Source organism: Doryrhamphus excisus, linkage group LG17, assembly GCF_037039965.1.
Source record: "Doryrhamphus excisus strain RoL-2023G ecotype Guam linkage group LG17, RoL_Dexc_Guam_v1.1, whole genome shotgun sequence".
Taxonomy (NCBI): Eukaryota; Metazoa; Chordata; class Actinopteri; order Syngnathiformes; family Syngnathidae; genus Doryrhamphus; species Doryrhamphus excisus.
Genome location: NC_136373.1, coordinates 17,886,106 through 17,913,965, shown reverse-complemented (window position 1 = coordinate 17,913,965; position 27,860 = coordinate 17,886,106). Strand labels below are relative to the sequence as shown.

Genomic DNA, 27,860 nt, shown 5'->3' with positions numbered 1-27,860 from the left:
TTTTTGTTGTTGACATAAAAGACCTAAACATTTCCCATAAAGTCATGGGCAAGAGTAGCTGAGGCTAGACTAAGGGCTATATATATATAATATATAGCCATATATATATATATTGCAATGTAGATTGTAAAGGTAATCAACAATACAAGAATATGAAAAACACAATAAAAACTCTAATATTTGTGAAACACTGTAAATAATTATCGATCTAATCACGGTTGCATCGATCCAAAACCGATACTACCCCTGGTATTGCTATGGTTGACATTCGGATCGACCCGCCCACCCCCCGACCAGACGCACAACTTTTGTTTCCTCAGGACTTGAGCCAAATCGTCGCCATTTTATTAATCCAACGTATCCTCCAAATAACGCCCCTCCCTCCTTGTCGTTTCTTGCGCTGTTGCGTTCACTGTTTACCTCCTTGAGCGCACACCCACTCGCACACGCGCGTATACAGTGCATTACTGTATGCTGCTGCGGCGTTCAGGGCCCGTGGGACACCCGGACACGCAGCGCGAGTCTGTATTATTACTGGCGGGAAACGACGCAACTTTTCATGCCGGGAAGTGAGAGCGAGAGGGGGGGAAAGAGCCAGGACTGGATGGAAGAGCAGCCAGCGCGCCACCTGGCGGCGGACATGCAGCAACGCACCAGAGCTGCCCACTGTACGGTTATGAAAACACCAGCGCCAATGTTGTTGCTCCGCGGAGGAAGCTCCGAGGACGAGTCGCGTAACCTTTAACGCGTCTAATCCACGCCACGTCGTCGCTTTGCTCGGCGCCGTGGAGATTTTCGCGGGGGCCACACACACACACACACACGGGTGGCGGTGGAGCTGGTGGACGGAGGAGGAGAGTTCGGGGGGTGGGGGGGTGGGGGGGTCCGGACAGCAACATCTTCACCTTCTCCAGCGTCTTCTAACGCAGTTTGCTCCGGGACCGCTTTTAAAGGAGGTAAGTGGCTTGCGTGGCTTTTTTTTGCGGACATCTACGCGATGTTTGTGGGGGTGTGTGCGCAGGCCCGTTCGCGCCACGCAGGATCGCGATCATGCACTTTGCGCTAATTTTATCCCTTGTTGCCGAGTGTGTCCGCCGTGCACGTTGCAATGTTTTTTCCCGCCAGCAGCAGCAGCGAAAGGAGGGAAAAACAACAAGGTGGCGCGCCACAAGCCCTCACTTCCGTGTGTGTGTGTGCGTGTGTGCGTGTGTGTACGGTTGTTTGACGTGCATGAGATTAGGGATTTTTTTCAGGTGCGCAAAGTCGTAATGTGTGTGTGTGTGTGTGTGTGCGTGTTTGAGAGAGTGCGGCAACACCCCCTCTGCCCCGACTGTGAGTACCTCCAGTGGAAATATCAGTAAGCCTACGCAGCTGTCATCCGGGTACACAATGTACGCCCAATGTACGCCCAATGTACGCCCAATGTACGCCCAATGTACGCCCAACACGCTTTACAAGGAGCTCAACGTGCATGTGTCATTCAGTAAAAAAGTACAGGAGCTGGTCACGTGTGTGTTACCTTAAAAGGTGCTTACGTTGTTCCCTTGAAATTTGGTACCCACGCAGGGTGACTGACTGTGGACTGCGTATAGTAGTCCACTAAGAAATGGTCTGGGAATTGTCCAGTATTGTGATAGTACCGTGGTGGTCCCGTCCATGCTCTGATGGTCTTGGCTCTGGGAGGTTTCCAACTTGGGAACTTGTCTCTGGGGAGGTACCGTCAGTGCACAGTTTGTGGCAAACGTTAAGGTTCGATGTCGCAGTGGCAGAACCTAGGGTGGTCTTAGTTCCTCAGTAACTACTCTACTCAATAGGCCCTCGTTAGTTCTTCTTTCATTCCTCAGGAATTACTTTAAGTTTATGTATTAGTTCCTCAGTCACTACTCATTAGTTGTTCATTCGTATTTGTGTATCTTAGTCATTAGTTCCTCATTAGTTCTTCATTAGTTCCTCAGTAACTACTCTAAATGTGTGTATTTTAGTCATTAGTTCGTTATTAATACTGCATTAGTTAATCAGTAACTACTCTAAATGTATGTGCCTTAGTTTCTCAGTAACTACTCTTCTCATCAGTTCCCCATTAGTTCCTCGGTAACTACTCCAAACCTATGGGCCTGGCATTAGTTCCTCATTAACTACTCTAAACATATGTGTCTGTCATTAGTTCCCTCAGTAACTACTCTAAATGTATGTGTCTGTCATTAGTTCCCTCAGTAACTACTCTAAAGGTATGTGCCTTAGTTTCTCAGTAACTACTCTTCTCATCAGTTCCCCATTAGTTCCTCGGTAACTACTCCAAACCTATGGGCCTGGCATTAGTTCCTCAGTAACTACTCTAAACGTATGTGTCTGTCATTAGTTCCCTCAGTCAGTACTCTAAATGTATGTGTCTGTCATTAGTTCCCTCGGTAACTACTCTAAATGTATGTGCCTTAGTTTCGCAGTAACTACTCTCCTCATCAGTTCCCCATTAGTTCCTCGGTAACTACTCCAAACCTATGGGCCTGGCATTAGTTCCTCAGTAACTACTCTAAACGTATGTGTCTGTCATTAGTTCCCTCAGTAACTACTCTAAATGTATGTGCCTTAGTTTCTCAGTAACTACTCTACTCATCAGTCCCCCATTAGTTCTTAATTAGTTCCTCAGCAACTACTCAAAACCTACGGGCCTGACATTAGTTACCCAGTAACTACTCTAAATGTATGAGTCTGTCATTAGTTCCTCAGTAACTACTCTAAATGTATGTGCCTTAGTTTCTCAGTAACTACTCTACTCATCAGTTCATTAGTTCTTAATTAGTTCCTGAGTAACTACTCTAAACGTATGTGCCTGTCATTAGTTCTTCAGTAACTACTGTAAATGTATGTGCTTGTCATGAGTTCTTCAGTAACTACTCTAAATGTATGTGCCTTAGTCATTCTAGTTCTTCATGAGTTCCTCAGTACCGTAACGACCCCGGGCCGCACTATGGACACCCCTGTCTTTGAAGATGTTTGACCTCTCATCTGAGTTCCAATCTTCCAATCCAATCTCAGTAACTACTCTAAATGTATGTGTCTTAGTTCCTCAGTAACTACTTTACTCAAGAGTTCCTTGTCAGTTCTTCATTCGTATTTGTGCGTCTTAGTCATTAGTTCTTTATTAGTTCCTAGTAACTACTCTAAATGTATGTGCTTTAGTCGTTAGTACTTATTGTAAAGTGAGCCCATATCTATAAGTTACATTGCATATTGCAGTATTTGTGTGAAATCACAGTAAAAGAAGCATAATGTGTTCACTCGTTACTTAAGCTGTGACTGCCTACGTACGTACGTATATCGCTATGGGAAATGATATCGCTACATCGTTAAGGAAGCCAATATGGAGCATCTTTAGTAGAAACGGTCCCTATTTCTTTTGCTGACAGGATAAACTTTGCGTGTGTGTGTGTGTGTGTGTGTGTGTGTGTGTGCGTGCGAAGCGCTGGGGGCATCAACACAGCATCCTGACACCCAGCTGAGCTCCCGTGCTGGTGCTGTTGTCAGGCAGATGCCGGTTATTGATGATGATGATAACGCCTTCATTGAATGCTGATGGCGGCCGGAAAGATGGCGGGCCATTATCATGATTTAATCGTCGCCTCGGCACTGCCGAGTAGCCCGCGCTCACTCCGGTGTCAGGTCCACCCATCATCCTGTCACGGGAAATAGCTGCTGGTCCAATGTTAGAATAATTTAGAGTTATGTTTGAGCGCTACGGTCCGGAGAGTATAAAGTACTATTAAGTATGCACTTGGATTGACGCGGGATGGGCTCCCTTTAAGTTGGAGACTACAAAGCACGACGTTCCCTCCTGCTTAGGAGGCGTGCGAGAAGGTCGGCTATTAGGATGTTTAACCGCTCCTTTCATTTGATTTCATGGCAGGGCTTGGAGGTGGGAATACGCGCTTACGTAACGCTCTTACTGGAACAGATGTTGATTTGCGTTCCGTCTGATTCCAGGGGTGGTTTTTAGGGTGTGTGTGTGTGCGTGGGGGGGGGCGGGGGGGCTCCTAAATGAAAACATTATCTGGGATGCTCTTGTCTGTTTAAGGAGGCGCTTGAGTGGATGTCCCAAGAGGCTCCCGGGGGGGGCGTATATTATAAAATTCAGGTCTCCCATGATGTAAGAAGCAATGTCATGAAGGATGGGGAGAGGGTGAGCGGGGTGGCGTTTATTTTGGTGGGGTACAATATTATTTTAGGGCGTGTTGCTTCACTGTAATGTCACATTAAAAGTCCATTTACAATGGGGTCAATGAAAAGCTTACTTGACTCAGAGGAAGCAATGGGAGGAGAAGGAATTTGCGCTCCCTTCCAAAAATAAGTTTCCCCCCCTTTGCTACGTGGTGTTACCATGACTGAGTGGCGAGGGGGGGGGTTGTTGGGACTGTGGCTGGAGGGATTTGGAACGGAATGAAGTGCAGGAGGAAATATGGTTGTGATTAACGAGAATATAGTGTATGACTTTGACCGTTTAGCCGTGTGGTCTACTCAGACACACTCAGAATGAGAGCGAGAGAGCGGGGGGGGGGGGGGGGGGGGCTAATAGAGAATGCATGCGAAAGCTTTCTGCCAGAAATGAAAAGGGGAGTTTTTTCGGAGAGAAAAGAAAGTACAGCGGATTGGAGGGAAGGGTGAGCGGAGAAGTGCTGGTGGGAGTAGCTGAGAACAGAAGGCGCAAAGATGGCGGCGAGAGTAGGGAAGAGGGGGGTGCGGGGGCGGGGGCTGGAATCAGCGAGGTGCCGATTGAATGATAATCGACCCAGAGGTCAAAAGTTTTTTTTTTGCAGTCTTACTCGCACATTGTTTTGGAAGAACGTGACTCAGGCTCGCTTCCAGTAAGTGCAGGCATTCGGGGAATCGGCGGCGTTGATTAGCCCCCGGGGTCCTCTGCGTGATGAGATCATCTCTGTGGACACACACTCGTGCCTCCTTGCAGCTGCCCGACTGGAAGGGGACTTTCCTTCCAGTTTCTGTGCTGCTGCTACTCAGCATCTGTGCTCACTGAAGTGACTAATCACTGGATTCTATCTTTCTGTCCGCCCCCCTCCCTCTCTTTCCATCTCTCTCTCGCTCTCTCTATCTTAACAGGCGTTTTGTGAGCTCAAGCCCGACGGACAAGATTGTTCGTTGCCAGATGAAGAAGCTCAACTGTCCTTAGTCGGACTCTTTTTCTTCAATCTGTCACTCTACCTGCAAGCAACCCCCCCCCCCGCGGACTCGGGTCGGTGATATACTGGGAAGTGCACAGCCCTCAGCTCCTCCCCCCTGACTTCTCTGATGGACCAGAGAATGAAGGGGGGTACCCCTCCGATGACGGACTCCACTCTGGATGCCTCCCCTGCACCTGAGGACTTGGAGCAGGACCAGGACAAACGAAAGCGGATGGTCGAGGGGGAGGATTCGGACTGTAGTAGGAAAGAGGAGCGACGAGGGAAAAAGAGAGAAGGGGACAAGGGGGCAGTACTGGAGTTGCTCATCGAGGGGCGCTGCGGAGGCGCAGGGCAGCAGCAGCTTCAGATATGTGGCAAAGACAGCGGCTGCCCCGACGGGAATGTGCGACTCCGCATCGGAGTCCAGGCCAAGCGCACCAAGAAGCCGCCCAAGATCTTGGAGAGCTACGTCTGCAAGCCCACCATCAGAACCTACCAGAGGCAGGTCCGAGGAGGGGTGCTCCCCAGCAGGGGCGGCTCTAATCCGGACCACGGCAACAGGGAGACCCTCTCAGGCTCGGACGGTGTGCAGACCGCATCCAAACAAACCGCATCTGCTGCCCTGCCTCCGCAGTTATCATCGTCTTCATCGCTGGCGTCATGTCCTACTGCTTCCGCCTCAGCGTCAGCCATTGCCAGCTCAGGGACCAAGTCTGCCAAACAGGTGGGTTGAACCTTCAATGGCGGCTTAGCACGGTGTAAACAAGCTGTGAACAAAACAATCGTTACCGTTGACAATATGTTGACCTTTGTTGTAAACTGTTGCTTACATTCAGCATTTGTGGAACACATTCACTCAAGTCCTCCGGTTCTCCGGTCCTCCGGTCCCGCCGGGACTGGGCTGTAAACACAGACACGAGAGCAGGGAGACGAGTCCAAAACAATAAAGCTGTTGTCGACGGAGCAAAAACAATGAGCTGTAGCTCGCTATTAAAGCCCGGCAAGGCTGATGGGAGCCACAGAGACGGCCAATCATTTTCCTTTGGTTCGGCGTTTCTGGGGCTGCTGATATTACAGCTATTTAATAGCTAGCTAAGTAACGTTGCTGTGCACCCTAAACCATCTTCTGATTCATTTCTCAACAAATTACAAATCAAAAGCATGCAAAGAATAAAATGTGCAGCTGCTTTGGACGAGTTAAACACTTACCTGAGTCAAAATGTTGCAGATTTTACCCAATACCATCCGTCGACCATAGTTGATTGTGTGGAATTGATTGTTTCTTACTCGTATCTTACAACCAGCAGAGGCTCAGTTGATATTCCGTTGCAACGAGTTTGCTGTCTAAAGAAGTACAATATGTGTCAGATGTCAGCTGGAGAAATTGAACTATATCTCGCCTCGTGGTTAGCATGTTGGCCCCACAGCCAGGAGATGGGGGAAATATGAGTCCAAATGGCGCTTGTATGTTCTCCATGTGTGTGGTTTTCTCCGTGTACTCGGGTTTGCTTCCGCATTCCAAAAATATTAATATATCAATATGTCGATCGATACAGAACCTTTAGTCAATAACTCCAATACCACCCGCTAGGTGTATACGGTACGGAACATTCAGTGGAGTACAAAGGTGCGCCACGCATTAAAAATGAGTGTTTCTCGCGTCACGCATCCAAACAAACACGCTTCGGCTGGTGGGAGTCATGACTAGCGATGGTGCCAAGGAGAAGCCGGAGCCTGGAGACCCTTTTCCAGTTCCAGGCCTGCTACTGCTACCCACACATACAGCATGTCTAATACAGCACGCTATCCAGATTGCAAGGATATGCTGTGATGTATTCCTGATGTATTATTGTCGGGTTGAGGTAGTAAAAAGTATTCAGACAGTATTAACGGAACATATGTGCTGTCGCCGTGCTTTGGTTTTGGTTCCGAACCACATGGAGTAAAATCGCTCAGCCTTGTGGTGCGCCGTCCCGTCCTAAGGTCATACGAGCAATTGTCTCGATCTTTAAAAGCAAGCAGCACATTTAAATAAAGCGGCCTATAAATAGGACGGGCGGCACAGCAACCGCTCGGCCATTACAGGCATTGGTCCATCAGTCCTTCTGACAATCGCCCAAGGGGAAGCTTATTGCTCGAGCTGCACAAACGCCACTCAAGCCGCCGCGTACCAAAATTACAGGACAAGTACAAAATGTCAGGCCTTCTCATCTATATTAGCGGCAATTTATAGTAACCAATAGCACGAGCGTTTTCTCTTCGCCTGACACTCTATATCTGTCCCTCTCGTCTATTTTTACATCCTCTCCTTTCTCTACCTGCTCTCATTTATCTTTCACTCCCCTTCTGTCCCCGTCCCGCTCTCTTCCTCTGCTCTGTGCCTTTCCTTTCTGTGTCACCCCCTCCGTTTCCCGTTTCCGTCACCTCGCTCTGTCTCCTCCTCGATGTGCCCTCCTTTCTCTGCCTGATTGAGTCACTTTGTCCTCAGTCTCGACTTTAATGGCTGGACAAAAACAAAAGCATTTCTGTTATTGTCGTCCTCCCACCGTTGTCAATAGCAGCCGTCGCAATGATGTCACAATAATCAGAGATCGCTTTTTTCCCCCCCGCACTTCCCAGGTTCCACCGAAACTGGCAACGAACGCAGAAGCAACTTCAACTGGTCCGCCTGAGAGCGTAAAGAAAGAGAAGACTCCAAGCATCCGTGACCAGCCGGTTCCTGCAGGACCTAAACTTTCCTCGCCTTCAACTTCCACGCCATGCGTAGACACGCCTCCTGAAGCGGGAATCAACAAGAACCACAATGGTGTGGTGCAGACCCAGAAGCAGAAAGGGCTTTCAAATGGGAAATGCTCTGAAGATAACATCGGAGATAGCCCAAAAATCAAATCTGGGAAACACAGCGGTTCTCCAGTTCCTTGTGCGGAACCATCCACAACACCTCCAAGCTCCTCTCAAACACAGCTCTGTTTGCCCGAAAGGGATATGTCTTCTCAGTCACCGGATGCGGATCCTTCACGATATCTCTCCAAAGACAAAAAGAAAGAGCGGAAGATAAGGAAAGAGAAACGGAAGGAGAAAAAATCGAAGGGAGATGGACTGGACCTAGCAAGAGTGAAGGCTGACAGTCGAAAGGAAGGAATAAAAAAGAAGAAAAAAGACAAAGGAAAAGATGGCAAATGGAGACATGGGAAGGAGCGACCGGTGTCTGACCATAAAGGTGGTGAGGAACCAAAGACTGGAGAAAAAGCTGAGAAAAACAAGGACAAGATCAGGAAAGATGATACCAAATGGAGCGGCAACGGTAAAGGAGATCAAACATCTAAAGGCAGACCAGACGATGGGGATGTCAGAGATAATATTTGCACGCCGGTCAAAGAAGCTGAGCACCAAGCCCCAGCAGGCGATGACAATAAGTCAAAAGAAAAGGAGGTCTTCAACCGGTCAACGGTGCCACCAAAACACCCTGTGTCTTCGTCTGCTCCGCCTCCTCTTTCTCCCCATTCCTTGCAAGAGCAAGACAGCAGACCGCTGAAGAAACGTAAAGCTCGACGGCCCAGCTGGACAAAGTTGGTGCATCGGGCTCAGAGGGCGGAAAATCAGAAAGATGATTCTCAAGCTAGTTTGTCCCAGGCACCTAATCGGCAGACCGATGAGCTGACTCATTCGTCTCCTTCTCCGTCCCCGACCAACAGCGTTCCGGTGTCTGTGTCTTCTCCGGTCAAACCATCATCCCCGAAACGGAATCATTCCACATTAGACCCCAGCCCGCCTTCCGCCCCCAAAAGCCCTGCGACCCCAACCAGAAGAAGAGGCCGCCCCAAATCCCACTGCATGTTCTACGATGAACCTCTTAGGCTTTCACCCGAGGAAATCGCCTTTTTGGGGTGTGACAATGTTCAACCGTTCCCGGTCTTGGAGTCCAGCCCCAAAAAACGCGGTCGTCCTCGCAAACAAGCTATGAATCCCACAGAAGTCACAGATCCTCACCCTTCTCCCGAAAAGGGAAACAGGCAGCTAAAGATCAGGAAGCTCATCAACGAGAGGAAGAAAAGGAAGAAGAGGCGGCTTCACAAGGTAATAAATCCCGGCTATCCCGGGAATGACGGCAGGAGAACTAAAGCTACACAGAACAATCCAAGCGCATGCAAGTCGACCGAGTCTCCGATAGTGCCCACGCTCTCCGCCCTGTCCTCCTCCTTCGGGGCCAAGCTGGGGCCTCTGATCAACGTGAGCAAGAGAGGAACCATCTACATGGGGAAGAGACGAGGACGCAAGCCCAAATCCCAAACGGCTCATCTGAAACCCAACAGCTTCACTCAGTCGTCTTTGTTCAGCCATCCCACAGAAACATCTTTCTTCATGTCTCAGCCCGCCCACCCCTTCCCCTCCCCGTCCCTTACCCACTCCAGTGGGGCCCAGAGTCCGTATAGCGAAGGAAGTGTCACCGAGCCAACATCCGCTCTGGTTTTTCCTCCCCCGTTCTCGCTCCCGTCGCCATCTTCCTCCTGCACGTCACCCCGCCCCCTGTCCTGCTCCTCCGTCTCCCCCTTTGTGAAGAAGAGTTGCCCATGCCAGGGCAGGCACCACTTCCCTTTTCACCAGTCGTCATGTAAGCTCTCTTCGCCCCCGCCTCCGCTGCATCCGACTCCCGGGTCCCCGGGCCACCTAAAAGACCCGACCCCCTCCCCCAGGAGTGAATCTCACAGCGAGGAGACATTGCCCAGCGATAGTGGGATCGGAACCGATAACAACAGTGTCTGCGAGCGAGCAGACATGAGGGGGGCAAGAGGTGTCCTCAGGTTGGGGCAAAGGTCCGGGGGAATTCTAGGCGGTCTGAAAAATCCTTCTCTTATCGAGAGCGCCTCTCATTTTCTGATGTCCAGACACAAGAGTCCGGTCAGCAACTCAACAGCCATGGAGCGACACCGGCATCGGCACAAGCGGAGGGATTACAGCTGCCCCTCTTCCTGCGCCTGCTTGTGCCCCTGTCCCGGGCACAACAGCAAGTGCCCCCATTCCGATTTCCTCCCTTGCCTTGGTCACAACACACTGAAGAAACAGAAAAATAAACACAAAAAGAAACACCAGCAGCTACTCATGCAGGACCCGGAGTTTCTGTCGGAACTGGAAGAGCTCATCGGTCAATTCAGCGAAGTCCACATCGGTCGGAGAGCCTGGGCTCGAGCGGAGCTGGCGCAGGGTTTGGAGGGGAGCGGGAACGCGCTCGGGGGCAGGCGGCATCACTCCTCGCATTCTCACCGCTCCAACGTTTTCAGGATCAATCTGAACGGCTTCTATTCGCCTCACCCTCCCACCTTTGCCGCCAATCCCGCCTTCCCCCCCCAGCCGTTCTACCCCTGCCAGCCCGTGCATTGTAACAGGAAGCCGGAGCGCCGGCAGTGCGGCTGCCCGTCAAAGTTCCAGGACGGCATCGACAACATGGGCTTCTACAGCAGCTACCCGCCAGCCACGACGCTGTACCACCACCTTCCCGGCTCGTACCCAATTCCCTCTCCTCACCAGTACGCCCCGCAACAGCCGCACCACGCCCACTTCCTCCTCAACCCTGCCAGGTTCCACAGGCGGAGGAGCAGGCTGCTGAGGGAGGGAGCTTTCGGGGGGGAGGTGGAAGGAAGCGGAGGGTACACGTCGAGCCTCCCGTGTGACTGCGGGCGGAGCGAACACAAGCATAAACACAGGGAGAGGCCTACTGAGCCAAACGTGGACGACGAGGTGGCGTTACGTGATCGTGAGGGCGGCGAAGCGGTGGCGAGAGAGAGTTTCTCCAGTGCAAAGTCTCGGTTGATGCTGGGACAAGGAGGCGTGAAGAAGGGGACAAGAGGAATGGGCGGCGTTCTGTCCAAAGAGTCACCTTGGCTACGTGAGAACGGAAACAATTCCTTCTCCGCCGCATCATCGGCATCATCTTTGTCAGAGAGATCCAGACCCGCGTCTCTTTTCTCCGTGGGACTGGGCTCATCTCACTTGTCTTCATTCGGGGGAGGGTGGGGCGGCCTGAGCCACGGTTGGACAAAGCCTGGGGGTGCAGAGTTCCCAAACTCCAACTGGGGGTCCTTCAGTGGACACGCAGGCCGAACGGTCCCCTCGGACCACGAGGACTATGACGAGGAAGATATTCACCTGAACAGGAAGTCCCCATCCCCAACGCACACCAACCTGTTCACATCTTCGGCCGCGGCGAAAGGAGGGCGTGGCTTGAGGAGCGGGGTAGCCACCAGGAACCTGGGGGGAGGTAGGTTATGGAGGACGGACCAGCCGGCTTGGACCGAGAGGAGAGAATCAGGTGAGAAACCTGGAAGGACAAGGTGATGGAGCATGTTATGAACTTATGTTTCTTTGCATATTAGCATGGCAGTCGGGTGTTTTTGTTCGGTTTGACTCCCATTTCACTGCTCGGTGATACGATGATTTATTTACACAATGTCAAGATGAAATTTACCTGGGGGGAAAAGTGACATTGTTTTTACTTTAGATGTTTTTTGGGCGCACATCAAAGCCCGGAGATCAAACCGGTGTCTTTTTATAGCCTTGTTCAAACTCCTTCTGCTGAGCAGCGGATGTGTTTAACACACTCATAACCACTCAGCAACCGCGCAGTTGGAATTCGAAAGAAAAAAAAAAGTCTTCTAGCTATAGGAGCAATTCCTTGATGGGAACCAGCCAAAAACTCTCACCCCGAGCCGGAGCCCACCGCACAATGTTTGGTAGCTCAAGGCTACCCGGAGAGCGCAATCATTAGTTAACCGCCGCATCGGCTATTTAAAGCCGCCCCGCTTCCCCCTCGCCGCTGGCCGACGGGGGCTATTTGACTTGGAGAGATTCAATAAGCAAAGAGTGGTCGGCCTTGTCGGAGACGGTGGAAAAATGGAAAGAAAAAAAAAACAAGATGAGCTCAGTAGTGATTGATGAAGGATTAGCGGGTCAGTGGGGGGTTTAGAAAGAGCGTAGGGTGGGGGGGGGGGGGGTGTTTGGGGAAAAAACATGATGCCGTCTAAAACCAAACACACGACCGCATGGGAATACGTTCCACATGGCAACACAAAAAACTACATGGCACGTCTGTAAAAACTACAGTAGAACTACTGTACTCTTTCTTCTTTTGTAATACCAACACATACTAAAGTACAGAGACAGCAAATACAAACAAAGGGACTGTTTGCAACACCATCGGTTAGCATAGTGGTTTCAGGGCCGATTATAGGAAAAATGTTTTCATAATTATCGTCTTTTATTGCCAGGAAAATGGGGTTTGTTATTGCACTTATAAAATGTTTCGTGTCTGTTTTTCCACTTGAGTTTACTAATAGTTATAATTATGGACTAACAACATTAGTATGTATTTCTGCTATGTATGTAGCGTTGCTTTTGGGAGTGACCTGAGAGACTGTGAACGCAGCGCTGATGCACTTGGAGAAAGTGTGTGGTGAGGCTAGTGGCTAGCCGGCTAGTAGGTGTGGCAAGGTGTCACTACAAATAAATTAGTTCTTTGGCGTAACAATGGTAATAATAATAATAATAATAAAAAGAAGAATGTCACTGTAGTTTGGTTTTTGGAGGTTTTTTCAGAAGCTGGAATAGGTGCGTCCCATTATGTGCATTCTTAGCTGCCTCTTTTTATCTGTTTGATCAGTTTTTTTTATCATTTTTCACATAAGGACTGTGGATGATGGGCAAAATTCCAAAAATAGAGTACAGGACGGGCGGCACGGCGGTCGAGTGGTTAGCGCGCAGACCTCACAGCAAGGAGACCAGGGTTGAATTCCACCCTCGGCCATCTCTGTGTGGAGTTTACATGTTCTCTTCGTGCATGCATGGGTTTTCTCCGGGTACTCCGGTTTCCTCCCACATTCCAAAAAACATGCTAGGTTAATTAGCGACTCCAAATTGTCCATAGGTATGAATGTGAGTGTGAATGGTTGTTTGTCAGGGTGTACAACGCCTCTTGCCCGAAGACAGCTGGGATAGGCTTCAGCATCCCCGCGACCCTTGTGAGGAAAAGCGGTAGAAAATGAATTAATGAACGAATAATAAAAAGAAGAATGTTGCTGTAGCTTGGTTTTTGGAGGTTTTTTCAGAATCTGGAATAGGTGCGTCCCATTATGTGCATTCTTAGCTGCCTCTTTTTATCTGTTTTATCTGTTTTTTTATCTTGAGAACGTGCAGAAAAGAGGAAGACGTGCGTTCATGTTTCACATAAGGACTGTGGATGATTGGCAAAATTCCAAAAATAGAGTACAGGACTAGTGGTGCTTTTTCCACAACAGTGCCATCTGCAGGCCGCGGCGCCGACCGTGTGCATCAATCACTTGGCTTTCCCAGAAGTAATCCGGTTGTGACTCATCTAATCGGTGGCCCATCTGCATGACTCAGCCGAGAGCGGCCTCACCTCACACCTCCTGCGGGCCTCATCGCTGAGCCACATCTGTCTCATTTCCTCACTGCCCTCTCTTCTCCGTTCCACCCACTGCAGGCTTACAAGGTGACTCGAGAAGCCGCGGGCAGCCCGAAGCCGTGCCAGCAGCACACAGAGCGGATGGCAAAAACAAAAGGCGACCGGGACGACCCAGGAAACGCCCTCTGACCTCCGCTTTGTCCCCGCCTGTGCCGCCACCCGACCTCTCGCCTAATAATAATAATAATAAAAGCGATGGAGTGGACGTCAGCTCGGTGCAGCAGGTGACGGATGCCGAGCTTCAGGCCAAGAGGAAACGAGGACGGAAGAGAAAACATGACGCGTCTCCCTGTCACCAGAGGTAAACACCCCCCCCCCCCCCCCGCGCCCCCGACGCTCGCGCTCACAAAGCAGCCTTTGATGGCCTGTTGGACGTCCCCGTATTAACCAGCCACATTTCAGCACTGTGTGCTAAACCAGTGCCTCTTCTTTCTCTTTTTGTTTCCTGCCTGTCGCTCTATCTCTCGCTTCATGCTTTCCTTTTTAGCGGCGCAGACCAGGAGTGTTGCGACACTCTCGCCGAAACTTTCAACTATTCGGCCGCATCGCAGCCCGCATCGCAGACCGCATCGCAGCCCGCATCGCAGCCCGCATCGCAGCCCGCATCGCAGCCGGTCAGCATCCAAAGAGACGAGCGGGACGACGCCCCTCCAAGGAAGACCTTTTTGAGGGCGGGGCTTTACTCGGACGATTACAAAACTACAGAGTGAGCATTTTACTCATGCCTGTCGCCATATTTATACAGTGGAACCTCTAAGGTCAAACAGAATCTGTTCCAGGATGCTAGTTGACCCCCAAAAGGAATACGGTGGAAGTCGCTTAACCCGTCATCAAGTCCGCCACTGCTAATAAGGATGGTCCACATAAAAGTGGAGACCCAAAGGGGTCCTTACTAGGAAAATTCACCATGTTTATGTCGCCATGTGTTGGTGACCGGAACTCAGCAAAAACTACAAAAATACTACAGTGGAAGTATTGTTAACTTCCTTATTGTCTCTAAACAGCGAGATACATGTTTAGAAGAAACACGGGAAGAGCATGCATGAAAACTGTACCGTCTTATATGCAGTAATCCCTCGTTTATCACTGTTAATTGGTTCCAGACGTCCGTGAAGTGGAATAATTTTGCAGTTTGACCATCAAATTCGTATTACCTAATTTAGTAGACATAATAAGAGAACATAAGACATATGTACATAAGACATAAACACTCCTTTTGGACTGTTGCATCTAAAGGAGATGCTTAGTAGAGCTTCAAAATGCAAAAAGAAGAAATGTGAGTAAGCCACTGAGTGTAAACAAGCGTTAAAGTGAAATTGTCTGTTAGTCAGTTTATCCAAAGGTTAAGAAAACTAAAACAGAAATAAAATCTTCAAAAGAGTCAGTAAAAAGTAGCTCTGCCGTTCTTATTACTCACCTGAAAAATGGCTTGGCGGCGTGCTTGATGCCAGTCTTTCCAGGAGGCTCCAGGTGGTGAAGATGGCTTCCCGGAAGGCACCCATGGTCTGGAACTGACGTCCAAATCTTGACCCAATTGGATTTAGAAGAGGGGAAGCAGGAAGCAGGACGGTCCAAAAGCATCAAAAAGTGTTGGAAAAGCCAGTCAAGCCTGCGACATCTCGTTTGACGCCCCTGCGCAACATGAAGCGCCACTGTTCCATTGAAGGATCATGATGTGCCGTGTGGAAAACATCTCAGGGATCTCCTTGTCATGCCAGTCACCGCCAAGACCGTGAGGGAGAATAAAACTTTCCTCCACCTTTCAATGTCCCATGTTTTGGCGTCTGATGGTTATTGGACTGCACTCGGCATCAGTACAACCTTCATTTGGGCCGAGGATGGGCGGCCAATGGGATCCTCCGGCTCATGTCGACCACCTTTTGGGTCGACACTTGACTTTTTTGTTTTTTGTAACCCTCAGGATATTTTCCAGAAGTTTTCCAGAAAGACTCTTATCCAACCTCAGCATCTGAGGTTGCTGCGACGTTCAAAGAGAGAAAGCTTTTTTTGCCTTTGCCATCAAGAGATCCTGACAAAATGAATACCTGACTGAAAATGACACCAATCCACATTTTTGCCAGGATTTTGTCTTTGAAAGGCTGCGCTCTGTGATGAGCAGCCTATTTCACTTTCATGCTTTGCAATAAATTATTTACTCAAAAACATTTTTTGTCTTTTTTTTTTTTGCATTTTGAAGCTCTACTTAGAACCTCCTCAAAATCCAACAGTACAAAATGACGGTACATTTTTGCAATTTTTCAACTGCTCTTCTGATCAGGAGTGTATTAACTGACCCGTTCTTGTTCTTTATTTACTTCCTGTGCTCGCTATTATTGCCAATACTGACCACTAGTGGTCAGTAGAGAACAGTACACATCATCAAAATGTCTGAATGCATCTTCTCGTTGCCATATATTTGTATTTTACTTCATTTAGCCCTTTTTATACTTGAACAAATATTTAAAATGTGCATATTTTTGGACAAATATTAGGCCATTATCAACCATGAAACAGCAATGAGTTATTAAGTAACATATTTTTGAAAAACTGCAGAATTCAAAGCCAACTGGCGAGGTATTACTATATGAAGATGAAAGAATTTAAATATAAATATCCACAACCATAGATAAACAATATAGGGCCAATTTGCTCCAAAGCTGAGGGTATGCTGGAGCCTATCCCAACTGACTTCGGGCGAGAGGCGGGGTACACCCTGGACTGTTTGGCAGCCAATCGCAGGCCATAATACATAATGTGATTAATTAATCATAGAGTATATAAATCTGGCCCCGTCCACCCGACCCAGTTTTCCCATCTGGGAGAAAAAACTCCACATCGAGAAGCAGAGCCTTAGCCCCGAGAGTCATTAGTCACCGAGACGTTTGCTCTTGGTCGGCAAAGTAAATACAAATGGAATGTTGCAAAATTGTTTGCGTTCACAATAAACATAATGAATACTGTTGAAAAGGAAATGCTGCCAATGTTAGACAGCATGAATTGTCTGTGAGAAACTCCGTTTTTAAATTTGGAAATTGTTAGCCAATTTACAGAATTTGTACAGAATTTGTACAGAATTTTACAATTTACAGAATCATGCAGCGTGGCAATTCCCTTATCACAGTCGGGTTTGGAATCACTTAACCGCCATAAACGAGGGATTACTGTATTAGACCTAAAGACAATAAAAACAAACCCCCAAGGTGTCACTTTAGCAGGATAATCTCTTGAAGTTTTGGATTCGATTCAGACATGTACGACCTTAGGGGAATTCCACTCTATCTTCACTGACTTCACTTCCTCTTTAGCCCCCCCTCCCAGTTGTTTTCCAGACGGAGTACGGAATACAAACCGGGGGAGCGCGACTACAGCCTTTTACCTGCGCCCATCCATGTTGGTGAGCGGACGCCTGACGAAAAAGAAACCGTGTCACGGTCGGACGTTAGCATGACCATTCATCCAAACTCCTGTTGTGTCCTTGCAGGGAAGTACTTGAGGCTGAAGAGGATCCATTTCCAGTTACCCTATGATGTCATGTGGCTTTGGCAGCACAGCCAGGTAAACGCAGCTGCAAGCGACGTCACATTAGGACATTGAAGTCGTGAGCTGAGGAACGTGGAGGAAGAAGCCGGCTACTCGTGGGCGTTCCTGGTCTGCATGCTGAGAATCAATCACTCTAATGCTGCTGAAAGCCCGGCCTAATTTATTTATCGTTTGTTCTTCCCTGGGTTATTTGCTGACACGGCATTTCAGCGCACCGACGGCATCTCTCAGCAGTCACGCACTTCCTGAGAAGATGTTGTTTGCCGTTTTATGTTATTTTAATGCAGCGTCTTAGCATCGGCCTTTCTCAATGGATTGAAGGGAGTGTGTTATTACTTTTCTTATTCTTGGCATTGATCCTGAACAAAATATTGGGATTTTTCTAGGATTTTCTAGATCTCAGCATTCACAACCGATTGGCGAGATCGGGGTTTCTCATCATTTAACTCTGTTTGTGTTCACAATAGCTTGAAAAGCTCTGAATGGATTCGGATGAAATCTTCAGGAATTGTCAAAAATGGGATATGGAAGAACCGATTAAGTTTTGGGGATGATTCGGAAATTTTGAGGCATTGAAGGGAGCATAGGATAGGAGCATTTTAACCATATGTGCATACGATAACGCCACAATAAATGGTCAGAGCACATACAGGAAGTTTCCAAAATGGTCTACAAAATATCAAAGACTGATCCAGATCATCATTCCGGATACTCTGAGCCAGAATATGAAAGAAATTGTCATCATAGTAAGACAGGAAATGAAGCTATAAACATACAAACGCCATTCTACGTCGCCGACTGGACTGGACGACGAGAGGACGAAGGAATTGCAGGTTTTCATCATGTTCCTGTCATTTCTCCGCAGCTCCAAAGGCAACCGGCCTTCCCGCTGAAGAGGAAGCGGCGATACTGTAAGTCATTCAGTTCTGCTGCGGAACCCGCTTTTGTTGACGATATCGACCAACTCATCACGTCCTGGTCCTTCTTACTAAAAAACAAACTTCCATAATTTGAATTTAATGTTTACCCGATCTCCTCATGTCTCCGGCCAAAGTCACAAGCACAAGCGACGGCTAGTTTCGCTTTCAGTGATGTCGACAAGCGCTTAGGTCGCATCGACTTAAACGGGTTCCGCTGTACAGTTTTCCAAATGGATGTCCTGGTGTCGGATATAACGGCTTGTCTCTTTGTTGACAGGTCGCATGAAGGAAAGGCCGTTAGCGTCTCAGCACGCAGCGGTAAGACTGACTAGCATTTATGCTTTTAGTGGAAAAGGTGAAGCTAATGGCTCCTCCGTCCACAGGAGGAGACCTCCAGCGACCTGGCCAGCCTCTTTCCTCACCTCGACATGGAGCCTCTGAGCGGCACTGAGCGGTACGGGACTCAAACAGCGGCACTAATCCAAGCCTGATCTGCTACTCGTACTCAATGGCTGCTATCTTTGCTTTCCCATCCCGATGTGGGTCAGGAGCTTTGTGGTGACACATCGCGTGTTCCTGGTGAGGAACTGGGAGCTGGTGAGAGAGCGACAGATCCGGCTGAGGATGGAGCGGAGGCCGGAGGGGAGCGGCGAGGCGGAGGAGAGCGACTGGCGACTTGGTTGCGGGGACGGAGTCGGCGGAGACGATAGCCACATCAAGTCAGGTCCATGAAGCAAGTGTGTGTGTTAGTTTTTGTTTCTGTAGGTGTCACACGCTCCATACGTGCTCCTGTCTAAATACGGAATGGAACCTCCAACGTCGAACACGGTCTGTTCCCTTAGGAAGTACTGATAAAAGAAATCAACCGTTCCTCCACATCCAACATTTTTATAGGCGGGTTGGCAATGCAAAACAATCTAGGAGAAGGCTAGGCTAGCTACTAGCCAGCTAGCGGCTAGCATCAACACACATTTTCTCACAATGCATCCAGCTAGCGCCGAAAGCTAATGCTACATATCAGAGCCGCTGCTGTGTTTTGGTTTTTCGGTCTGGAAAACAACGTTGTCATGAACGTAGCTGTTACTTTGTGGCTCCAACGTGGATAGAAAACCATGTTGGAGGTATTTTAAAATATGGAATAGGTGTGTCCTATTATGTGCATTAAAGAGCCATCTCTTTTTATCTGTTTTTATATCTTTAGAATGCACAGAAAGTGGAATTTTGACTCGGTTCAGGTTCTTGACATGCTTAGTTTGGTTAATTTTCAGTCCAAAAAAGGCAGAAAAAATGACTTCAAATGCTTTAATTTAAAAAAAACAAAACTATTTACCTTTTTAAATATGAATAAAAGCGAGCCATTTGGGTACTATTTGAAATAAATTAGTTTTTTAAATAGAAAAATAGCACTAAAAATGAAAGAATTCCAACCATTTGTCCGAAGTGAAATAGCGGGCATATGTGACAGCGCTGCGATGGTATTTCATCGTCAGGTTCAAGAACAATAAACATTCCGTTAATGCAGAAATCATATGCTCCATCTTTGGGTTTTCCTCATCAACCTCCTATGTTGACATGGAAACGCAAAAGGCTCAAAAAAGAAGCACAAAAGTATTGGCCAGGTTCCAAATATATGGTATTTCGGGTGTTCGAGTTTGGAGGTTCCGCTGTACTTATATATATTTACTTTACTTATACTATATATAAACCCGCCAAAGTAAAGTTTGTAGGCAGCTAGTGATTGGGTAGGCCGTAGGATCGTAGTGACCATCCCAGTAGACGTGGGTGTCCTGTGTCTTCCCCTTGAGGAGCATGCCTGTGCATGTTCCCTCGCTCGCGGGCCACCATCCATGGCTGCCTCTCTGCGCCGCCCTCGGCTCAGCACAAACTTAAGTGCTTTTCCAACCACATCATCTCCGCTTGCACAAACGGTTCCCCGTCTCCGTCATCCCACTCGTTGCTGTCTGAACGCCAAGCAAGCATCAGCTTTCTCCATTTCCCTGACTGATTGCAATCAGGGGGGATAAGGACTCTATGGACACAACATTAGGTACAGGCGGCATTCAAGGTGTACCTATTATTGTGACCAGTGAGCCTTCTGTCATGATTTCCTTCCCTTGTGGACGGCCCCCACTAAAGTACCGTACCTTAACTTCTCCGCTCCTATCAGACGTAGCGGTGGGGGTGGTGGAGGTGACCGTTTCCACCAGCGGTGACCCCCGGCACCACGAGAGCCCCGACACCCCCAGCTCGCTCGCTGCCTGCCCCCGTGTGAGTACACAGACGCATGCAAAGTAGATGATTCATTTCATTTCCTTTTTCACACTTCTTTAACTTGGTCACCTTGCTCATGGGCAGGCCACCGGGAGCCAGAACGCAAAAGACGACGACGGAGAAGAAGAAGAAGAAGAGGAGGAGGAGGAGGAGGATGGCGGCGTGGAAGATAAACTGGGAGATGGCAGCAGAGAGCAGAGGAGAAAACGGCTCAACGATTTACTTTTGACCCTTCCGCATTCATAAGCTAACACACACACACACAGGCAAGTACACACAAGAGCACACAACTGCATGTAAAGTACCCCCCCCCCAAAAAAAAGCACTGTCTGCATTTGTTTACATTGATAGTGAAACACATATGACATGTAATATGACAGACTCTTTGTTACTCCCATGTTCGATGCCCGTTCTAAATGTTTCAGATTGCACCCCCCCTTCCGGAATGGTCTCACAACAGGCATTATAATCCCGAAAAAAAATCACAGGCTACTGTTGCGTAACTGCAACTTCCTGTCTGCCCCTCATGGGTTTGACATTTACAATAATAAGCTAGCATGAGCGCTATTCATGTCCCCAATGTTGACCAGTTCAAAGTGAGCGTGTTGCCAGTACGTCCCCTTTCTGCTTCAGGTGTTCAGGTGTGAGCACCGACAAGGGAAAAAAAAGAGGACCAGGCCCGCCGCCGGGACACACGGGACAGGTGCTGTTTGGACACCGGGGGTACAAGACGACGACAAGACGACGACAAGAAGGCAGAAAAATGCAAGAAAGACATCATGGCGGCACGCTGTGACCGATGTTGAACCGCGCTTTGAAGGGCATCACACCAAGGATGCAACCATGGCAACACCTCTTTTGTCCAGGCGGCCGGGCATGAAAGAGAGAGCGGATCAAGGAAAAAACAGACCAGCTGAAAATGAATTTGCACTAGTGCCGGAGCACGCTAAAGACACTAAAGAGGACACTATGGAGGACACTAAAGAGGACACTATAGAGGACACTATGGAGGACACTAAAGAGGACACTAAAGACTCGTGTGTGCTCAGAAGAAAAGACTGACCTGAAAGTGGAACATGGCTAACTGGGTCAGAAAGGAAGCTTCCAAAGTCACATTGCACCTTGAGGAAAAAGGGAGGAAGGGCGCCAGCTGAAAAGCTCTCATTTGGGTTTTCTTCACTTTAAGACGGGGGGGTGGGTCGGGGTGGGGGGGGGGGGGGTTAGGCATCGCTGCAAAAGAATTTCTAATGAGGTTTTAAAGAAAGACGTTATTTTTCTGTGCTGCCTGCTAAAGAACTCTATGAAGACGAGGAATGTTTATTGTTAACGCTTCGGTCTTGCTTCCTGAGGGTGAATTGCCGTCACGTGCGCTGAGGTTCCCGGCTGGTGAGGCACAGAGAACCGAGACAAGGGGAGAAGAATCCACTTTGGTTTTTCCGATACTACCGAGACCCCATGTTTTATTTTTATAAGCTGAAAAATATTTGTGTTACACAGTGATGTGTAACAGCCTGACGCTTTGTTGTAAAAGTTTAGCGCCTCCTGGTGAGCACAACCCCCCCCGTACGACATGTCTACGTACTAAAATAGCTATATAAATAACTCTTAGTACTTTTAGTAGGGTTACCGAATGCCTACAAATGTAATCAAATTAATCACAGTTTTCAATTAATTAATCATGACTAATCACTGGTGGTGAAAAATATATTTTTAATGTATTTTATGAACAAAAAGATAAATGACGGGACATATTTACAATATATTTATATGTTGACAGCTCACATGAACTGAAATTTAACACGAGTGTTTTTAATAGTAGCACCGTGAAGAGTTGCGTTCAAAGACGCAAGTTGAACTGAGTGCAGTTGCACGTCCGAGCACAGTGTACTTCTGTAGTAAGAGTAGCGTAAGTAAGTACTAACAAATGGCCCGGACATCCCTTCAGTAGCGGCCATTTTACATCATTTCGACTGATCTTTCAAGGCACACACATTATTGTGTTCTATGGCTATATAAACATGGAACCTACCAAAAGAAAAATTTGACTCCCGTCTTTCATAGGAACAAAAAAATTTAGTAATCAGAAGTAGACCATTGGTAAGTACAGGGAAATATCAGCTCCCAACTAAAAACAGGTGAAAAGCAGCTTTTTGTGGAAAGAAACATTTCGATCATAATGTTCACTTTGACATAATAGTTTTTGCTTTTGTGACAGCTCAAATATGTAAACAACTATACCAACATAAACAACACAATAATAAATAATTTACAATTTGGAACTGAACTATATGAGCGTTAAAATTTCCCAACAACGTTTAACCTGCACACTGTGTCACTTCCTCCTTCCTGTCAGAGGGCATTTTTCCATTCACATGAATGCACTTCTGCCACCTGGTGGCCGTTTTTATAGCTTCAAATTGCTCTGAGGTGAAATCCATAAGCGGAGGGTTGTCAACAATTATTTTTGCCGTGGTTGGGTCAGAGCGTTTGGGCTTTGTAAAAACCCGTCTCGGGTATTGAATGAGCTAATATTTTTTGTTCTAGTTTTTTGTGCCTCACCTGCCCCCCTCCCCAGTGGTGAAATGTGTCTTCAGTTCCATCAGATTGCCTTTGAGAATGTTTTATTGACAATCAGAATGTCCCGGGGGCGGTCCAGCAAAGACAGGAAGCAGTTTTGACGTAGAAGTGCCATGCTGTCTTGTGTCGATCGAAGCAAAGCAATACGTCCTGCGATAAGGACTGTTCTATTATGATACATATAGTATATCTTTGTCATGTTCCATCAAGGTTGTGTACAGCTGCATAGATCGCGGAGGCATTTAGGTCATACGCTATTTAGTTTCATGTGAATGTACATAGAAGATAAAGCTCTATACGTAAGATTTCATCTTCCTCTTGTTGTTTTTTACAACTGACCAATACATTAGATGTCATTAGACTATGATTGTATACTTTCTGCTTTGTAGACAAGCATGTTTTTTATTGGTCAGACAATCAGTGATTATTATTTTTGGTCTTTTTTTCTTTGTTTTTAAAGTAGCGTGGCTTTTTTAATTTTATGAACAACAAGCCAAGAAAGTGCAATTTCTTTCACTGTTTACATATCCTGCATATATTTTTCTTCCCCTTTACTTTTTTTAATGCAAGTGATGATTAACTTTCTAGCAAAGGTACAACTAAAAGAAAGAAGAGTTATTTATCTAGATCGCATGACGTGTAACCTTTGCCTGCTGCCTCTCAGTGCGTCTGGAAAAAGTCAATTGCCATAGAAAAGTGAGCTTTTTTTTTTGCTTCTATATCCGATAATGATAATAAAAACCTTTTATGTCTGAGAACTAAACCACGCTTGGCTGAAGGGTGCTGTCTGGTGGTGTCCGCTTGCATATTGCGCAACGTGTTGTCCTCCATAACGACCCACAATGGAGGACGTGCTATCATAGCTATCAGCTGGGGGGGGGGGGCTGAGGGTGACTCGGGGGAATTTTTATCCTTTGGTTGTCCTAAAGAAAGCACACGGCGGCTATTAATGGAGCTTCTTGAACAGGGGCGATCAAAGTGCGGCCCATGGGCCATTTGTGGGCCATGGCTGTTTATTATTCATATTTATTCTAACAATATAATTTTACAGCAAAACATGAAATTATGGTCTAGTTGTAATTTGATACATAAAGTCAGTAATAATAAAGGCAAAATATGAAGAGCTTTTTCCAGAAACATATTTAGCTTCTTAGCATACCTACTAGCATAGCTACATGAGTTGCTTTACTAAATATCAAGACAAGCGAATTTCCGCAAAAGTAGGATTCCTTATTTATAAACGTAATATTTTTATGTTGTGTTTACCACCTTACAAATGCACTTTTTAACACGATTAGAGCCCTAGTACACATGAAATAGCATCCCTATATTCACCTTTACACTTCTATTACCCAATATAGTGGACATAACAAGATAAAATAAGACATGACATTAGCACACACGTTAGCAGTGGGAAAAATCTATAAATTTGCAAATGATGTGATGATGTCACCTACCATGCAACCGCAACCCGACGCCACAGATAGATCGCAGCCCTGTGGGAAAGACTAGTCATTAAATTGCTTCAATGTTAAAAAGACCAATGCATGAAATGTTTCAATATCCTTGAATAAATTTACCTTTTATTTGTTGTTTATGATAATCAGCAAAGCAAAAAGGTATATATTTTTATCAGTAAACTTATTTGTGGACAATTTGACAGCTTGTAAATACATCAGTATAAGTTCATGTGACATTATCAACCAATAAAATGATCTTACTCCCTTTTTGATATACAATTATTTGATCACAAAGTAAATGTTAAACGATTCAACTACAGCAAAAACTACCATTGGCTCTGATGCAAAACACGTGACTTTTAGCCTACCCACAATGCACCCATGTGTCCAAGAACAACATTTATAACTTTAACATCAATAATATATAAATATGAACATAAAAGACAACTTAAAAATATATCTACCCGTCCCTTAAGGATCAATCCGACATTGATATTACCCTTGGTCTCGATATTTGAATCGGCCGGTCAACACCCCCCCACCTCCAATGCGCGAGGACGTCACAGTGCCAACAAACATGGCGGAGAACGGCGCCCTAACAACGTTTGTGCTTTACAGAGCTTCTTCAGCAACCTGAACTTTTATTAAATCTCTCGTGTATTAAATGGAGTAATAGTACTTACCAAAATCGTCGTTCAAATGTCACGAAAACGCCGCTGAAAGGGATTTCGAATTCGCTACCGGAAGACGAACCAGCAGCTGCGCATGCGCCTCGGAGAGTTTTACGACAAGAAAGCAGACATCGCCACCTACTGGCCTGGAATGCATATTACATTATTTTATGTCAGGGTGGTAAACTTCCGTTTTACTCACGCATCTGAAGCTAGGCTTTTCAAAATAAAATATTTTTTGTTGCACTTTATATACAACTTTTTTTCTTCGTAAGTCTCGTAATATTACAACATTTTTTGTGTTAATTTATGATTTTATTCTTGTAAAATTATGCCTTTTGTAAATGTACAGGTTTTTTCTCCCAGAAAAAGTCCCCGCTTTTCACAGCTGTCTCAGACGATGCCTGTAACACACAATTCTGTCCACTTTATCCTGTAAATCTCAGATTAATATTTATTTAATGTTAATGCCATCTATCATAATAATTGAAGGCAGTCATAAAAGATGAGAGGACTAACAGCTTTGGTTCATACTGATGCTTTTATTTGGTGTATTTACAAACAAGCACATGCAGGAAGTGGACGGTGGCTCAATGCTATTATGCAACTATCCTAACAGGACACGGGGCATGTCTACGGGCTACATGACACCAGAGAGAGGAGGAGGAGGGAAGGAGGAAGCTATACTGACTACTACACTCCCACTGTCACACACACACACACACACACACACACACACACACAGTGAAAGTCCAGGATGTGCTTCCCCTGACACATGAACACACCCCCAGAGTAAAAGCAAATAAATAGTACATCCAATCAATGAAGAAGCGTGCATGGATTGTTTCCTCGATGGCAACCACGTGAGTCGTCAGTGGCGAGCACCGGTCTTAAGTCGTGTATGCTACTGTTGCCATAGTGACAGTAATGCTACACCACACACAAACATCCCTGATAGCTGATTTGATCAGTAAAAAAAAAAAAGAAGAAGAAGAAGAAACATTCATCTCCAGCTCGGCAGCCGTGGTGTCGGACGGACGCGGAGGGAAAAGCCAGCAAGAGGACGGCGTATGGACGTAGGGTAGCACTGCCACAACCATCGGCGTTAAGTACAGCCATGAAGAGGGCGGGGTTAAGAGGTCAAAGGGTGGATGCAAACGGTGCAAGTGTATTATTATTCTTTTCATGATTTTTATTATGATGATGATCGTCATGGCGTACTTTGCTGCATTCAAAGACCGGCTGTGTCAGCCCGGGTGTTTTACCAGTCGGAAGCCGGCAGTTATCCTTCAAATAGTGTGGCGGAGTTTGTTGATTAGCGGGAACGAGTCTGAACACGCGACTGCCTCAAATTAAATTTACCAGAAAAAAACTTGTAGTATTAAGAAAATAAAGCCGTACATTTACGAGAACAAAGTCGGAAATTTACGAGAAAAATCCCATAACGATGTTGCAGGCTTTACCTGAGACAGCTATGTGAAAGAAAAGCTGCACATTTCCAAGAATAAAGTCGTAAATTTATGACTTTACTCTTGTCATTTTCCGAAAAAAAAACAAAAGTCATAATATTATGAGAATGATAGAACATGGCTGACTAAGTTTTTATTTATAACGTGGCAGCAAAACAGAGAAGTCGAGATTAGCATGTCTCGCCCTACTGACTTGGGCCTGTGTAGGAGGGAGGAGACGACGCTACGCGCTCAAGATACTCGAGATCAGGGGTGGGTAAACTTTGCCAGCTTGTATGTTAAAAGAATAATACTGGCGGGCCGGATTCAAACGCTTGGTGGCGGGCCGCATGTGGCCCCCGGGCCGCAGTTTGCCCACCCCTGCGCTATTTGAGGATAAACGCCAACGTGTTCGGACGCTATTTCAAGACAATGGCAACACGGCACAAGAAGCACGCGGGGAGGAAGATATCGGATATCGCAAACACGTACACCTTTACTCGTACGACCGCCACTCAAAACGTCGACCATCGAATATCGCCGCCGTGGTGTTCCGCGACCAGCCTCTTAATGTAATATCAATCTCATTTTTTTATATATATTATATATATATATTTCTATGTATGTATATATATGTATGTATAGTATTTATACAGTCAAATACATGAGTCAAATGTCAAAGGGCGAAGGCGATGAGAGAGGTGAGAGGTCAATATCGCACACGGATGCACACACGGCTACAGTCCACTAAATGATCACGTATGTAACAGGAGCTCAGGGGACAGTACTCGCAATGCGCTCCCTGCTTGGACACCCTGGAGACCGGGTGGGGGAGGGGGGCATCCATCCAAATATCCATACGGTATCACTCGGTATCGGATCGATACGAGTGAAGATTTTTCAGTTTTTCACAAATATCTGCAAATATTATTCCACGTACAGTGAAGAAAATAAGTATTTGAACACCCTGCTATTTTGCTATTTCTCCCACTTAGAAATCATGGAGGGGTCTGAAATTTTCATCGTAGGTGCATGTCCACTGTGAGAGAGATAAACTAAAAAGAAAAATCCAGAAATCACAATGCATGATTTTTTAACAATTTATTTGTGTGATACAGCTGCAAATAAGTATTTGAACACCTGAGAAAATGAATGTTAATATTTGGTACAGTAGCCTTTGTTTGCTATTACAGAGGTCAAACGTTTCCTGTAGTTTTTCACCAGGTTTGCACACACTGCAGGAGGGATCTTGGCCCACTCCTCCACACAGATCTTCTCTAGATCAGTCAGGTTTCTGGGCTGTCGCTGAGAAACACGGAGTTT

General features: G+C 46.8%; 1 protein-coding gene and 1 long non-coding RNA gene across 5 annotated transcripts; one reads left to right on the top strand and one right to left on the bottom strand.

The window, feature by feature from the left end:
- The first annotated feature begins 413 nt into the window (after positions 1 to 413).
- Positions 414 to 21,569, top strand: LOC131136529 (uncharacterized). 4 transcript variants are annotated; one of them, XM_078798179.1, is made up of 14 exons: positions 414 to 956; positions 5,113 to 5,898; positions 7,794 to 11,481; positions 13,669 to 13,951; positions 14,138 to 14,356; positions 16,956 to 17,044; positions 17,132 to 17,205; positions 18,056 to 18,101; positions 18,388 to 18,428; positions 18,494 to 18,564; positions 18,659 to 18,834; positions 20,278 to 20,378; positions 20,466 to 20,647; positions 21,015 to 21,569. In XM_078798179.1, the coding sequence occupies exons 2-13, from the start codon at positions 5,302 to 5,304 to the stop codon at positions 20,625 to 20,627; spliced, it is 5,547 nt and encodes a 1,848-aa protein (XP_078654305.1). In that variant the 5' UTR covers positions 414 to 956; positions 5,113 to 5,301; the 3' UTR covers positions 20,628 to 20,647; positions 21,015 to 21,569. The 4 variants fall into 4 exon arrangements, 3 of the variants coding, with proteins under 3 accessions (XP_078654305.1, XP_078654306.1, XP_057939448.2); XR_013630202.1 differs by lacking the exon at positions 21,015 to 21,569 and having other exon boundaries at positions 415 to 956; positions 18,659 to 18,847; positions 20,466 to 20,498; XM_078798180.1 differs by lacking the exons at positions 20,466 to 20,647; positions 21,015 to 21,569 and having other exon boundaries at positions 415 to 956; positions 18,659 to 18,849; positions 20,278 to 20,369.
- LOC144901990 (uncharacterized) lies at positions 9,543 to 27,470 on the bottom strand. Its single transcript, XR_013630203.1, has 3 exons — positions 25,102 to 27,470; positions 24,416 to 24,454; positions 9,543 to 11,490 (listed from the first exon to the last, which is right to left on the bottom strand). It is a non-coding gene; the product is annotated as an uncharacterized LOC144901990 (long non-coding RNA).
- Between the last annotated feature and the right edge of the window lie 390 nt (positions 27,471 to 27,860).

What these genes read in the sequence shown, in the direction of transcription:
- LOC131136529 (XM_078798179.1), top strand. Translation starts at nt 5,302, where the DNA reads ATGGACCAGAGAATGAAGGGGGGTACCCCTCCGATGACGGACTCCACT. An exon ending in ACCTGCGCCCATCCATGTTG is followed by an intron (nt 17,045 to 17,131) that starts GTGAGCGGACGC and finishes GTGTCCTTGCAG; the next exon opens with GGAAGTACTTGAGGCTGAAG. An exon ending in TAGCGTCTCAGCACGCAGCG is followed by an intron (nt 18,429 to 18,493) that starts GTAAGACTGACT and finishes CTCCGTCCACAG; the next exon opens with GAGGAGACCTCCAGCGACCT.